At 40.4% G+C, this 16,084-nt stretch overlaps 2 protein-coding genes across 3 annotated transcripts in view; one reads left to right on the forward strand and one right to left on the reverse strand.

Moving 5' to 3' along the window:
• The window catches only part of LOC112560179 (mitotic checkpoint serine/threonine-protein kinase BUB1-like), a 41,049-nt gene extending 36,206 nt beyond the window's left edge, over positions 1-4,843 (forward strand). Inside the window, exons 21-23 of the mRNA XM_025231817.1 lie at positions 458-647; positions 1,356-1,462; positions 3,335-4,843. Of these exons, the coding sequence (XP_025087602.1) occupies positions 458-647; positions 1,356-1,462; positions 3,335-3,521 (484 nt within the window). The 3' untranslated portion in view covers positions 3,522-4,843. The remainder of the gene's footprint in view (positions 1-457; positions 648-1,355; positions 1,463-3,334) is intronic.
• Positions 4,844-6,715: 1,872 nt separating this feature from the next.
• LOC112560186 (protein bicaudal C homolog 1-like) overlaps positions 6,716-16,084 on the reverse strand; it is a 54,193-nt gene continuing 44,824 nt past the window's right edge. For both annotated transcript variants that reach the window (XM_025231830.1, XM_025231839.1), the window contains 7 exons: positions 14,651-14,816; positions 14,230-14,387; positions 12,543-12,706; positions 12,043-12,160; positions 11,657-11,775; positions 10,678-10,777; positions 6,716-10,231 (listed from right to left, as the gene is read on the reverse strand). In XM_025231830.1, the coding sequence (XP_025087615.1) occupies positions 10,074-10,231; positions 10,678-10,777; positions 11,657-11,775; positions 12,043-12,160; positions 12,543-12,706; positions 14,230-14,387; positions 14,651-14,816 (983 nt within the window). In that variant the 3' untranslated portion in view covers positions 6,716-10,073. The remainder of the gene's footprint in view (positions 10,232-10,677; positions 10,778-11,656; positions 11,776-12,042; positions 12,161-12,542; positions 12,707-14,229; positions 14,388-14,650; positions 14,817-16,084) is intronic.

The following is a 16,084-nucleotide window of genomic DNA, read 5'->3' on the forward strand; positions in this document are numbered from 1 at the left end:
AAGCAGACTTGGAAAAGAACAGTAGAGAGCGAGGCAAATGACATAGAAACCACCTGGACCCAACTGAAGGGGCTGCCCTATACCGGGTCCACTGGCTAGGAGTTGTTGTGACCCTATGCTCCTCGAGGGAGCAGCAAGAAATAAAGTAAACTGAAACATTATTCCATGAAAATGATCGCAATATATTAACAATCTTCATAAACCACAATCACATGAAAGTAGACATACAATGTGTCGCTTACCTCCTACAGCTTGTTTCCATTACTTCAATGTAAAATATATATAATTTAATAATCCCCTAAAAGACAGTAAGTCTGTAGAAGGAATTTTACAGATTGTTTATAGCCAGAACAGTATGTTTCGCTGTGTGTATCCACTGTACATTCATAAATGTTTACTTTGCCATAGTTGATCTCTTATGTTTGAAAAAAACTGAGTTTGTTATTTTTATTTTCAGTCCCCAGGTAAATAAGGGAAGTGATATAGACAAAGTGTTTGGTCATCAGACTCAGGTGCTGCGGCTTGTAGATTTTGGACAAGCTATTGACATGTCCCTTTACCCTCCTGGCACCACTTTCCTGGCCAAAGTAAAGACTTCAGGCTTCCAGTGTATCGAGATGATGACCGACCGACCATGGACATTTCAGGTATGCCAGTGCAAGATGCTCTGCATGACATGTCTGTCACAAAGAAACTTCCACCAAATTCATCAAACATACAACCATGTCACAAGTATTTAACATGTGCATAGGCAAGATCTCATTGTATCGTTTTCATTAGTAGACATGGTATTAAACACCTAGAACCTTGTCCCAATCATAGAATTACAATAATTTAAATCTTAAATACAGCATGTGTGTGTGGTGCACAAGATCTTGTCACCAGAAATAGTATTAGTGGTAACAATATATGGTAATTGACAAAGGGCTGTATCATAATAAGGCTGTCAGTATTGTCACCAAAAGTAGTAGTATTGGTAACTATATAGATGTTGACTTAGTTCTGTATCATTAATCATTCATGCTGTCAGTGTTGATTCATCAAACAAACGAAAAGATCAGACCTTCTGTACCCTTACATTTATTATGTGTTACTAGGCTGCTTCCTTTCACTGTTGTGTATTTAAAAAACACCACCATCTCTCACAACTTGCTTTTTTGTGCAAAGACAACTTTTCAGCTTCTAGTTGGCTAAATATCAGAACTGAGTTAAATCCTGCTTTCTGGGTAGCCAGCTCTGCTGTTGTTTTAGTTTTCTTCGCATGAGATGGATTCCTGCTTATTGATTTAGAATTCTGTTTCATAGCTTCTGAAGTCATATTGTTAACCAAAATATTTATACTTTTGTGTTTGCAGACAGACATGTTTGGGCTTGTGGGCTCACTGCATGTGTTAATTTTTGGACAGTACATGAAGGTTTACTCCTCTCAGGGCCACTGGTACATCACTAGCAGCTTCCAGCGGTAAGTTAACAATGGCAGCCAATTGGGAAACACTTTGCCTTAGTCCCAGACACCTGCAGGTATTTTTGTACTACAACTATGCAGTTGCTCACAGTGCCCTGAGCATCCATCATTTCCTGGCCAAGAAGAACATTTCCTTACTGGAACAACCTCCCTATTTACCTGACCATGCGCCTTGTAATGTTTTTCTTTTCCTTGAGGGGATTATAAAGGGAACCCATTTTGAAGACATGGAGGCCATTAAGAGGGCCAGAACGATGGAGCTGATGGGCATCCGAGAAGAATCCTTCAAGCAGTGCACAGGAGCATGGCAGAGAAGGATGTACAGGCGCATTAATTATAATAATGTTTATTTGTAATGTGCAGCATCACAATCAAGATAGATCGCACTCTCTGCGCTGACCAGTAATGAAAAGTGAAAGATAACAGTGGAAAGCGAAATACATATAGGCACGCTGAACAACATAAAAATGAAGTACAAGAGTAGAACGTATAAAGCCATGGATGAAGGGATATAGGTACTGTAAACAGTAAACTCAAGTGGGATTGCTTTGAATGGAAAACCATGTTTGTTATTTGGAATTGAAATAAATTGTTTGTGACACCATTGTTACTTTTCAGACACACCTTGTACAACATTTACAACAGATGACACCAGTGACCTCATTTTTCTTCAACACTTGCAGGAAACTCTTTTCCAACTATCCTGCATTCTATTCTATCTTTGCAGATGGCTCCAAAGTTTCAAATGGGTACACCTGTAGCTGTGGCAGCAGTTTCATCCCAGCCACAACAGGGATCTTCATCCCAACTAACAGTTGGTCGCTGTATCTTTTCTGTGAAACTTCATCTTGCTATCTTGGAACAAAACTTCTAAATCATTTCATGCTCACCATCTGCTCTCCAATCTCTTCTTTCCAGTCATTTTGATCACCCTCTTATGGTCCCGCTCCATACAATTCATGCAGCTCTTTTTGTCACAACAAGTACGTTGTCTTCTTTTGGGCCCCTTGTCATGCTGGTATCTCAGGCAATGTTCTAAGGCTGCTTGCCAGTCTCCTGGTCAATTCCAGTCACTGGTGTTATCTTCTCAGCCTATGCTCAGTCTCTTTGGTAATGGTCATTGTCACTGGGACACTGGGCCTGAATAAGTTGCAGGCCATCCTTTCCTGTCTTTCTGACCCCCCACCTCTATGTCATTCTGGACAGCAGGAGGAGGTAGTACTTAGTAGACTTAGGATGTAACATATGCCCCACAGTTCCACCTTTTCCCAGGTGAATCTTTATCAGTTTGTCCTTTTTGTACATACCCACCTTCCTTTATGTTTACAACAAACTATTCTATAATTCTTAATTACTTCATTTACGTAGTTAATTTTCTTCCCTGTAAAGGGCGAGGGCTAAATGGAAAAAAGTATTTTCTTGCTTATTTTACCTCTTGTAAATAAAGCATTGTCATTGTCCTTGGTACCAGGGATTTTACTGTTGTACATTCTTTAACTACTTGTCCTGATGTCCAGAGTACCTGCCAGCAATTTTTTTACAGGTGGCTCTTTTATTCCTTGTTAATGTTTTTATGTTGTGTCAGATTCTGGTTTAAGGTTCTGGCTTAATGGCGCCTTTTTGGGCCACAGGTCCATTTTAACATATTACCTACCCTTTTACTTTATCCCTTTTCCTTATGTTGGTTTTTATTGTTAAAGGTGTTATTGTAACACCAAAGGGTCTTGTTTTCCACCCTTTTAACCTATTATTACCTTCTCTCGCTGTGATGTAGCCATAGTTGCTGGCATGGCATAAAACTCAAACAAGTGCAATTTTGCTGCAGTCTTAGACTTGAGCTATTATTTTATCATTTATGCTATGTTGCAGGAAATGGAAGGTTGACTTGTGGAAGAAGCTGTTTTACCAGCTGCTCAACATTCCAGATTGTGACCACCAGCCAGATCTTCTGGCACTCAGCCACCAGTTCCAGCAGCACTTTGTGGACAATCTTCTTTGTGACTTTCGACCTTTAATGGCCCGCGTTACTGCTGTGTGCCAGGCAGACAGTCTCTAGGGCTGTTGTGGCTGATTATTATGACTTGAAAGAGAGTGGTGGGTGCTGAGCTGTCCTATGACACTCAGTAATCAGAGTACTTGATTGGAAACAACAATGAAAATGTTATGACTTTATCAGATTTGTGAGATGTAACCTCTTTAATTTGTCTTATTCAGTTTTAGGGATGAACATGCATGCATCTTCCCATACATTCTCCCTGCACATGTCGAGAGCAGCACACAAATCTGTGTTGAATTAGTGGTGAAGGAGATATCATTTCACATGTACCTGACCATGGATTGAAGGTACTTCATTGACACCTCCATCATACCTCTCATGAATAAGACAGGAGAATTTTACATATTTCTGCATGAAACCCAGTAGTAAAGATGATACATGTATAAAATGATTGGAGACTGGAAGACAACACATCAAGTTTGTATACTTGTGTTTTGTGTGCTGATTACAGTAGTAAAGATAAATGTATAAAATGACTGAAGGACAACAATCAAGTTTGTGTTTTGTGTGCAGGCTCACCCTGTTATCATCTTGACCTGTGATGCACATTGCTAGTCTTATTCATGCATGTACTTTGCAACATGGCACACACAAGATAAACTTGAAAAATAGTAGTGTACACAAAAAGAAGTGTTCATACTAAAGTAGCACTGAACATCGATAGGCTCATTCAAATAGATCAATAGACGTCATTGAAACGCTCAATAAATTTTAGTACATGCCACTAACCTCCAGCAGCTAGAAGATAGAACAATTAGAGCTCTGGAGAGGTTGCGTAGTTTTCAACTGAAACTTGACCCCGATAAATGTATTTTTGCCACCACAGAGATTAGACACCTAGGATACCTCATCTCCGCAGAAGGCATTAGGCCAGACCCTGAAAAGATCGAGGCTCTGACCAGTTGGCCTGTCCCCAAAACAGTGAACTACCCCGCGCACAAGCGAGAATTTCTCGCTCTTACATGGGCCTCGACGGAGAAATTTCATGACTACATCTAAGGCTCCCGCATCACCGTAGTTAGCGACAACAACCCGCTTTGCCATGTGCTGAAGAATGCAAAGTTAGACGCCGTTAGCCACAGATGGTTGAGCCACTTGGGGAGAACAGACGGCGGGGTGGGGATGACCACTGGCGCCACGTGAGCAGGGAAAAGTCGTGACGAGACCATGGGGGCGAAAGGGAGAATGGTTCTGGAATGTTCGACAAGGATAGGCTAAGTAGTGTAGCTTTACACTTGAGAGAAGCTGCTTGAGTTTGGAAGTGAGTGGAGAGATGGCAGACCAGCCGCCGAATGAAACTCTGAATAAAACCTGTTATGCGGCTATTCCATCTTGTGTTCTTGTACGACCGGCTCACACCTACACAGCATCAGGGACGGACGTGTTGGTTACAAAATAAAGAAATAAGTTTACAGGAACTGTTGTGGAACGAACTACTGTGGAGTATCCAGATTTGGTGGCGAGCCCGAGTGTATTCCCTTTCTTGCGGACCCATCCCAGGGGCGTTTGGCGTCGTGAGAGTGACGGATTGGTGTGACTGGCGTCGTTGGCTGGGACGACCGTAGCGCTCTCCCCAGACCGCGTACGACGAGGAGATTGTGTTTCTCTCTCCTACCCCAGCAAAATTCTTCAGATCTAGGAGTAACGTGTATTAGTGGCTGAGCATGTCCCAGTACTGAGTAGAACAGGTGCCAGCGTGAGTTTGGAGTAATTGCAGGTGTGCACAAGAGTAGTGCGGTTTTCCAACACAAACTGATTTGTGATAACTGGTTAACGGATACAAATCCCTCACTGTCAACTGTGTTTTCTGAATTCGTTTACTCCTTGTTTGGTTAAACTGGAGAAAATTTGTTATATTGTGTATTGCGACCAGTGTGTTTTTTGTTTTGTTTTTGGCATCTTGTGATCTGAGGTCAGGAAGGTCAGTTTTGAAAGAAGAAACAAAACAGGCAGAATCACATGGGCGTTAATAGCAAGCAAAAGAGAAGCCCATTGACAGGTTGTTGTCTCTTGTTGAAAGAACGTGTGTGGACATCGCATGTGTATTAGTGCTGTGTACGCTCACACCCCGTCTGTTGGTGGCCATGGCTTCACATCAAAACCTGCTGCTGTGCAGTATGATGTCCCAGGATTCAGTCCCTTGGTCTCCTGTTTACTTCATGTGTCCAGCCACTTGGTCTTGTGACCCACCATTTTGGCCTGCAGTACAACATGCACCCTGCCACTCAGCTCTTAACATCTAGCTTACCAATTTCATACTGTTCATCTGCACTCAGCCAACTCCTTATTCTGTCAAATACTGGATGTTGACAACAAATTAAAGCTCATGAAGGGAAAAGAAAACTGAAGTTATCCTGATAGCCTCTGAGCATTTACTTCAGCATCTGCCTCTGTCCACATCACTTCCTCTGGATCTATCATTACTCTTTTCTAATCTGTTAGGAATCTCAGAGTAATTTTTGACTCCACCTTTCTTGAACTGCACAGGATCAGGCATCTTCTCTCAAAGTTTACAACATAAAGTGTTATATTTAAAAGCATTGGCTTTTGCTATCTTGACAATCTTTTAACTTGCTTTCTGAGTTTGGTGGAATATTGTAATCAATTTTCACCCACTTCTTATTAATATTGTCATAGAGGTATGAAATTTTCACAAGTTACTCCTTTCTAGTGACAGAGCAATATTAAATGATTTCCAGCAGTCCACAAGTAGTGAAAATTATTTTATTTGTATGAGAACTGACAGGCTGAATTAGGGGAGATAAGTAACTGCTGCTCCAGGACTGGTAAACAATGTTCATCTCCCCTAATTTGGCCTATAAGAAGGGAATCAAGTCATAAAGTACCACACACACAAAACTGCTGAACTCTGGCATGCTGAACTGTGTCTGTGTATATTTGCTGTTAAAGTTTCATGTCCTGCAGAAATAGAATAAGGCGCCTCAGTCAGCCAAATAGCTGTACGCTAGATAGCCGCTGGGACGACTCTCGACCTTTTGGTGAGAGAACACAAATAGGTGAAACTGCAAAGCAAATAAAAGGATGCTTACAAAATAATTGTGAGGGTGATCTTGGAACTCTCCACGACCCCATACACTTTTATATTTTAAGCTACGTGTATGAAAGAAAATCCCAAGATCTAAGGGAAAAACACCATTTACCCTTAGAACATTTAAAAAAAAGTTTTTAACAAGTTTTTTTTTTTAACTTTATTTTTGCACCTCACTTCCTTTATAATGTGTCAACTCTGAAGGCAATTTGGGGATAAAGACATTTTTTTCATAATTTATATTTTTATAATAGGCAAGAACCCATTTGCCCAATTCTTTGTTTCATGTTTATTTACAGTTTTTAATTGTTGCATTCATACTTTTCTGCTGTTACTGTGGACTTCCAAATTGTAGGGCATGTATGTTTCAAATGAGTGCTGTGTAGCCCTAGTGATGCCTTCAAGACATGTTAACTCATCGATGAAGTCATTTATTTCATTCAGGTAATGATGTTCAATGTTGAGTTACACATTACATTATGGAAGGCATGAAGCAATGTTAATTATCGATCTTGGTGCAATGATGCTAAGTATCAATATTATGCGCTGTAAAGTTATGCAGGGATTTATAACCTTCAGTGGTGCAAACAACTATGGCAGTATTGTTAAAGGTTACACCCTACAAACAGTGAAGATGTCAGCAACAAGGAGATTCATCACACACAAGTTGAAGTCAGCCACAAGAACTTTTACAAAGAAATAAGCTGTCACTGATGCTAGATGGAAAAAAGCCATGTATATTAAAATGATACATCAGCATTGCCACAAGCCTTATGCAGGCAACTTTGTTTGGTGGACGGACCAGATTTGTAAAACATTTATAAAATACATGATTAAGAATAATGGACGGCTAAATGGTGCAAATGGACGGATGCAGGTAAATCAAAAAAACAAATACAAGTATGTCAAGAGACAGATACAGGTATGTCAATGGATGGCTCGAGCCAGGTTGACCTGTGGTGGTCAAAACTAGCACCATATCATGAATCAAAATTCACATCATGCTGGAAAGACCAGTTCTGCTGAGTCACCTACCATGATGAAAGATTAATGCTTTGAAAAACTCAACAAAATAAATCTCTCCTAAATTCTCCTTAACTGTGGAGATCCCCCCTAAATCTTCACACATGCACACACACTCTAACTCCTCCCATTTCCAGAGATCTTATCTGCTTAAAAAGTGTTGGATATTGATCTATCTCAACTAGATGTGCATAAGCTCTTTATGGATGTAAATCTTACAACATGCATAGTGTCGATACACATATTCCAACGTCAGATAAAACCTCTGTCCTTGTAAGACAACCTAGAAACCTCTTAACTTTCTTACAAACAACTGAGGTTTGCTCCCCTGTTTCATGTACAGTAAAACCTGCAATGTGAAGTGAGCCTTACGTCAGCTCAACACAGTCCTTACATGACAGCTGTCCTCTTGTTGGGGGATTCTGTATTCCAAATGAAAGACAGCACAGACTCTTAAAATAAGACGTGAGTGTGTTATAGCACCTTGATGCCAAATACAATAAAAGGACAAAAGTTAGCAGGTTATCAAGTGCTTTCACATATATATTACCACGAACTAAGTACATGGAAGCAACTATCTTGGATGAAATGGGCAACGTGTAAAAGTTGGTGAGCCATGACAGGAAAATCTTAAGAAACAAAGGCATGGTCTCTGATCTCTGCAAACATAGGACAATCTAAGATTTGGTTTGGAAGAGTGGGAGAAAAGTGCAATCATATCAGTTTCTTGTGTCAGATGACAAATTCTTTTATCTTGCTACTCCAAAGGTGTCCTTCAGTGTGAGTGCAAAATAAAAAATAACATCAAAAATCTTATTTTCTTTGAGTCTAGGAAGTTGCAGCAACCTTGCTTTCCATCTTTATTATGGAATAATTTTTGGCTGAATCTGTCCATATCACTATCAGTGGTCTGCTGCCATAATCCATTGTTTTATCATGATTTTATACGATCAGTCTAACTGCTTATTAATTTTGACATGCTATGTTAAACATTTTTTTATTTTCAGCAGCAGACTCCCAAGAACTTTTTTCTCTTAATTAAATGATCCCTCTCTGCTTAAAAAAACAAAACAAAACAGGAAACTGCTGCAAATCTGCTTGTTCCTAATCACCCCCAGTGGAGCATAGGGCCGCAAAACTGCTGCAACTATACGCAAGAAATTCTTGTATGAGGAGTGAAAATATATGTACCCCATGTTACACCAACTAACCTACTGCACTGACTACTTGAAAATAGGTCTCACTGCTAAAAGAAAAGTTGTCAGTTATCGAGACAAACTATGTCCCTAAAATTTCTGTTGTCATCCATGTTTCACATTTTCTGCCAATCAGAGATGATCTACATGGACCAACAGCATCCTAGTATAGGAGGTGCTTGCTGGTCAGAGGGTCTGCACATGGCAGGTTTTACTGCATGCCAAGCCAACTACAAAAGTTTGTCTATAAATCTCCCTCACAAAAACAGAATGGCAGCTTTGATCAAATATGCCACATTGTCCCAACTAAGTAAAAATGTGAAAACCTTGTTTAGCTGTCAAATGCATTTTCTAGTTTTCTCAAACACTTGTCCTAAAATAGCCTGTACATCAAAAACATTTCCAAACTGCTTTCTTTAGATAATGACTGTCCTGTACAAACATCTGTTGGGTTTATACTCATGGGCCTCATTTGCTTACCCACAGCATAAATTGCATTGACAGTTATTCCGACAGAAAAACTAACTCCCGATACACAAGCTACTGAGAAATAATGACATTGCAGGAATTCTCCTAAAAGGATTGGATTGCAAATGTCCAATAGCATAACATGAAGAAATAAAAGAAAACAAAAAAGTAGCAAGAAACTGCTTTACATTTTGCTGGCTGAGAGACTGGGACTCAAGGCTAATTTTTGAGCAAATACTTGAACAAAATTTGCTTTTCATTTGGAGACAAGACGACTGACAACTGGAGAATCACTGGAGAAAAATGAACACCACATCACATCAACTGTGATTTTCAGTTTCATTCTGTATGGTGTCTCTTAGTCTCAAAGAGAGAGATTAAAGCACTGGGTTAACATGCTTCATAAATACAAGTCCCAAAACAAAATTCTTCCCCTTTTGTTAATGCCAGTCTCTGCAGCAGCAAAAAAGGGTTAGAGACGATGGCACAGTAAAGTAAGTACAGAAACCCACAACAGCAGCCATGAAATCGTTCAGTTCCAGTCAATCAAAAAGCCATCCAGAGCATATTCTCACACAGTACATAGATATTTCAGATACAGTAGGTCCGCATGCAAGTACAGAACCCACAAAACAGTGACTGTGAATTCATTCAGTTCCAGTCATTCATAAAGCTATCCAGAGCATACTGCAACACTCACAATTTTCACACAGTACACAGATACTGCAGTTACAGTAGGTCCACATGCAAGTAGTTCCAAGATTTTTGTCAAAAGAAAATGAAATCCTTTTTAAAAAAAATTCGTCGTCGTTGTTGTCACCAGCGACCACTGAGGCTGGCAAGATCTGGGCGGCGGGGGTTCATTATTGAAGTGGCGCCGTTTGCCTGAAACGGGTTGTTGCTGGTATTGGTGCTGGAAGTAGGGGTAGAGAGACTGGGTTGAGCTTGCTGCAGAGTCCGTTGCTTGTTCATATCTGTAATCATACCTTTGTCATTGTTATCTGTGCTAATAAAACACATCAGCTGTCAGTTATCTGTTATAATAAACACATCAGCTATCAGAATCTGTTATAATAAAATGATGTATCTTGCTAAAACACATATATCACACTTTTTATACATTATGCATCAATAAGTACACCATCTATTAAGTGACATGTATATCGATCTTTTCTACCACTAACCCTGTCAATGTCATATACACTACCCAATACTACAGTAATATATACAACATTAGCTATTGTGACTTACTGTGCACAAGACAGAGAGATAATGTCATTTGGGACTACAAAAGGACAAACAAAACTTCAGGGAACAGCTAGACACTTTAATGTACTAATAAATAAAACAGCTAAACATTCCCACAGCTTCTCAAGTACACACATATTAGTCAATGATGACCAAAGATATCCAGACTGACCAGCAATGGCCAACAACATTTTACGTCGAGCACCAAAAGTGGAAATTCCCAGTTCCCTAAGATCCTGGTCTGTCAAGGTTAAAAATGTAGCCAGGTCGATCTAAGGAAAATAAAGTTATTTAACCAGTTTTATAAATATGCTAGAAGTAAATCAAAGTTGGACTTCATCTTACAGAATCAGGATTATATAAATACAAATATGTTGGAAGTGTAGCCATAGAGATTACATTAACGGCTGTACCTTTGACACGTAAGCATCTGTCATTTGTGCTATCTCACTGCTTAGACCTCTTTTTATGCATTGTGATGTTTATAACTTTGCAATATAAGAACGGAAGAGGGTTATCTCTTATTGGGACATAATTGTAGTGTGCTCAGCTGAGTCAACTGAAATTTGCTTTTAAGTCTGCAAATAGACAGGTAGTTCTCTCTACATGTACAGGTATTCAGATCATGTTTATGCCATCTTAGTGGTGAACCACCGCACAATCGTGGTGACATCAAACAATAGTGGTGAGGACTTTTTTTTATTGAGCAAGGCAAAGTACGGCTACATTTAAATGTCAAATCGACTTTATCTACTTCCCTTGTTTATCTATTTACTGCTGATGTGTCTGTAAGCTATAGGTTGATGATAAAAATTAGATGCCACTAGTAATCACTTTTCTCTACAAACATAAATATCATAATATTAAGGTGACACTTGTAATCATTGGACATAATTAAGTCATGCAAATCAACAATTTTTTAGAACAGCTTTTTGTGCTTTCAATGACTACTCTAGGTATTGTTATTTTAGTGATAACTGCACTGTTCTCGTCAGTTATTTCTTTAAGTCATGCACACAGGGTTAATGTGTGAGTGTGTGTAAGCACTCTGTCTAGTTGAAGTCAGATATTTTGCGCGTGTGTGTGTGTGTAAACATGTGTAGGTGAGTGTGTTCAAACATTCTGCTTCTGTCTACTTATAGAACCCATACCTCTTGCTGCTGGAAAAGGTCTGTGTACTTTCCCAGACCTAAGTCACTGAAAACCTCCACAAGGTCAGTCTTTCCAATACTGTTCTCAGCTGGTATGCAAGGGCTTCGTCCATATTCATCTGCCAAACCCCAAAACACACATGCATAAAATGATCTGTCAACTGCAAGTTCTTTCTCAATGAGGTTGCCAATCCTGTTACCATTGGAAAGGATAGACGAGGGTAACATAAATACATTACGAGACAGTGCAAAGATTACCCAAACAAACAGAAGCATGCAATGAATAAATCCAAGAAATGACAGTGTAAATCTTACCAAATGAGTGTTACTCCAAGTCACATGGTAAAAATCACACAAGCAGGAATAAAAAGCATCAAAACACTTACATTTTTTTCTTGGACTGGGAAACTCGCCAGGTGCACGGTTAAGTGGGGGAGTATGTCCACATGGTTTGCTGTCTTTCCATGGGTCTCTGTCTATGCTTAAATCTAGTTCCTGCTGTGTCTGGGGAAAAAAGATATAAGCAACACAACCCATTAATGAACCACCTTGAAGATGATACCTTTTATTTTTATTTAGGACCTTAAACATGGTTGCACACACCCACACACACAGTACAAAATAAATATTACAAAGATACTGTAAAGTAATGCTAAAAGGAAAAAAATGTGACTTATTAAAAGTCAAAAAAATATTATCTTACAATCTGAAACATGTAAATAAATATATAAATGTAAATAAATATATAAATATATCTACACACAAATAATTTTTTTAAAAATTTTCTGTCAATGAGATCAGCCAATGAGCCTAAGAAGTAAATGTAACAGTTTATTGTTAAGAGAATGTAGGAATAGGGACTTTCAAACAAAAACAAACAGCATACCTGGTATTCTTCGGGTGTCATGCTGGCATCAGGGTATCTGGCACTGATGCCCATCTGACCAAGTTTTTCACGAATGGCCGACTCTGGCATGGACTTGGAGAAGCCCAAGCCTGCCCATATATCTGTTGGGATTCTGGATTCCCCTTCAGGCTTTTTCTGCATGGCTGGCGATAAGACAAAGACAGACTTAAAAGAAATCTTGTAACGCATTTAATCCAGTCATCTGAAAATAATTTTGGACATACTAGCATAAAACAGTCACAGCATCTAAAACACTATGTTACAGTAGAAACAGCTCATGCTGCGGCATGGTTCTAATGTATTTAACCAATATGGCTGTTCTGTTATCAAAAAGAAATAGTAAGAAAGCCGTCGAGTGAATGCACAAGCAAAATATTGTGTTTGATGTAGACCTGACACAAGGAACAGTAAAGACCTCTACTAATGGTAAATGATGTAAACATGGGTGGAGAGGTAAAATTGGTTTTTTTTTTAATGCCAAGTCATCAACTAAGGCTATATCACAGCAAAGCAGCCAAGGGGAGGGGTAAGATTGGTGTTGCAAACTGAGCCAACAACTAAGGTTATATTACGTCAAAATCAAGGACGCTCACCACAAGGGTGACTTGGAGCAGCTCGCTAGCAGTTTAGCTTTTTACGCATTTTTTTTTTGGTATCAACTGCTCAGTTTAGTTCATAGTATTTGTTAGGGTTCCCTACCACAGTAGAACTGTAAACATCATACAGTGTGTTTGTTTGTGCTGCTCGTGTTTTTTCCTGGTCTTTGAATGCAACTGGCTAACAAGATGACGGGCCTCCACTATGTTGTACAGTCGTGAATACTTCTTGTGCTCTCCCTGTCTTCAGTTACTCTCCAAGGCTGTCCATCTGAAGAGATAGCCAAAGAGAGGAGAGGTGTTCAGTGCTGCCTGAGGAAATTCAACCTTAGTGACAGGCATACATCTCCACCACTATCGCCTGTTCTGCTTTCTAATGTTCAGTCCATCCAGAACAAAGTATGAATAAAGTCGATGAGCTCCAGGTCTGCGGGAGTTCAAAGAAACAGGTCTTCTTGCTTTCACAGAGACTTGGCTGAGTGAGGCCAAAAGTGATTTATATGTCAGCAGGTTTGGTTAGGTCCATTCACACGGACAGATATTCTATCACAAGGATATCCAGAGGCATGTCTTTATGTAAATGAATGGTACTGCAACTCCATTGTGTTCCCGTTTATTCTTGATGACTGAAATCATTGCTGGTTTACTGGGATACTTAAAGCTATGAGCAGTTCAACAGTGGCAGCATCAGGGTAGCATGGCATGGAATTAAAAATATGTCTTCTGTTAATCGCAAACTAAACCTCTTAAAAATCTGAGGAACTTGAAGGCGTTGATGAGTGTGATTTCCCAACGTGCTTAATTCTTTTTATGCCCCCTTTTAGAAGCATGAGTTCTTTTTCAGGTCTTTTTTGACATAAGCTGTCAGCTCACTAGTATAATACTTGTACTCACCAATGTAAGCTGTCAGCTCACTAGTACCATACTCATACCCACCAATGTAAGCAATGCCCCCTTTCTAGTATCATACTCGTACCTACCAACACAGACTGTCAGCTCAGTCTTTCCTCGCCAGAAGTTTCCATTATCTTACTGCTACCCACTCACAAGGTCAGGTGACTTTAGCTCACCTTTCATGGCCAGCAGTTTTTTCTGTTCGTAGTCAAATGGGAAGGGCAGTGGGGAGTTGAAAAGGGAGGATGAGGAGTTTTTGTGTTCTCTTCCCTGTCCTAACTTGTCCAAAGTGTCAGAGTCTGTTCCTGATGACTCAGAGGATTTTTCTCCATTTCTGACCAAAAACAAAGTCCTGTCTATATGAACGATAGATACTAGATATTTACTTTTGCTAAACACAAGTAGCAACTGACAATTTCATTTTCTGCATTAAAATGAACAAAAGTAAATACATTTTTAACATATAACATGTGGTGTTAAGAATATCATTACAACATTTCAAAACATTTTTAACATTCAAAGTTCCATCCAATCAGGCACTTCTGATCAGGTGCCATCACAGGCAAGACAACTGTATCATGCACACATTATACTTACTGTAGTCTGGATGGCAGGCCAGTGAAGAGAGAAGATTGCTGTTGAACTGAAGTGGTTTTGCTAAGACCCAGCAAATCCAGCGTGTGACCGCTACTGCTGAGACTTGATGTGTCACGAGTGATGACATCATCTATTGTCCCCACAGACTGAAGTGCACTAAGGTCAACTGAAAAAACAACAACAGATAATTGGTGTCACTGACCACAATGCTGCGCCAGTTTCTAAATGCGAAGAGTGAACAGCACACAAAGGGGGTAGGGCAGTCAGTGGCCTTAAACACAGGACATAAAGGTGAGAATGGCATCAAGTGTCCTGCTGAGAAAGAATGGTGTGTAAGAACAGTAGTCTGCATGAGAGAGTTGTCTGCACCAGTTGTCTGCAGCATGTGTCTTCTTTGTGAAATTGATGTCTTTAGTTCACAATTCTGTGCATGTAAAGTTTACTAAAGAAGAGGACTGGTGTAACTAAAAGAGAGAGTTTCTCAACAATTAAATATTCTCTAAACACTGTCATCATGTACCCTGCTGTGTACTTTCAACACAACCATAATGTATTACTTCTTCTTCTTCTTTCCTATACGCCCCCAGTGGAGCATAGGGCCGCAACCACACCCGCCATCGGACCTGGTCCTGGGCGTCCCTTTCCAGTTGGGACCATGTCCTGACTGATCTCCTCCACGTCTGTCTGGGTCTCCCAACCTTGCGCCTCCCCTGTGGGTTCCAGCCCAGAGCCTGTCGCGTTAAATTGTCGGCTGGCTTTCGTAGAGTGTGGCCAATCCAGCCCCGGCGGCCCGGTGGCATAACGATTAGCGCTGTTAGAGCCTGTCACCAATACAGTGAAGGTTTGCTGCCCTGAGTTCATTTCTCGTCTCAGGCATGCTGTTCTTTCTCTGCTCGTGGCATCTGTTTACAGGGCTGGCCGCTCTCTGCCAAGGACGGTCCCAAGCCCGGCTGAAAAAGGAGGAGGGTTGGGCGTGGGGCCAGCACCCCACCCCGTAAAACAAATCCTTGCTACCAAAACATCGACAACAGTTAAGACTGTAGTCAATGGCCTATGCCCCAGGAGGGGCGAAGGGCCTAAAAAAAAAAAAATCCAGCCCCACTTCCGCTTCTGGATGTCTTGGCTGGCAGGGTTTTGGTTGGCTCTCTCCCACAGGTCCGCATTGGAGATCTTCTCAGGCCATCGGATGTTAAAGATGCGGCGCAGACATTTATTGATGAATGTCTGTATCTTGTTGGTGATGGCATTTGTCACCCGCCATGTCTCAGACCCATATAGAAGGACTGACTTTACATTGGTATTATAGATGCGGATCTTGGTGTGTAGAGACAAAGCCTTGGAGTTCCAGATAGGTCGCAGGGTGTGGAATGCAAGCCTGGCTTTGTTTATTCGGCTCCTGACATCTTCATCTGTACCTCCGTCTTTGCTGTTGAC

This window comes from Pomacea canaliculata, linkage group LG1, assembly GCF_003073045.1.
Source record: "Pomacea canaliculata isolate SZHN2017 linkage group LG1, ASM307304v1, whole genome shotgun sequence".
Taxonomy (NCBI): domain Eukaryota; kingdom Metazoa; phylum Mollusca; class Gastropoda; order Architaenioglossa; family Ampullariidae; genus Pomacea; species Pomacea canaliculata.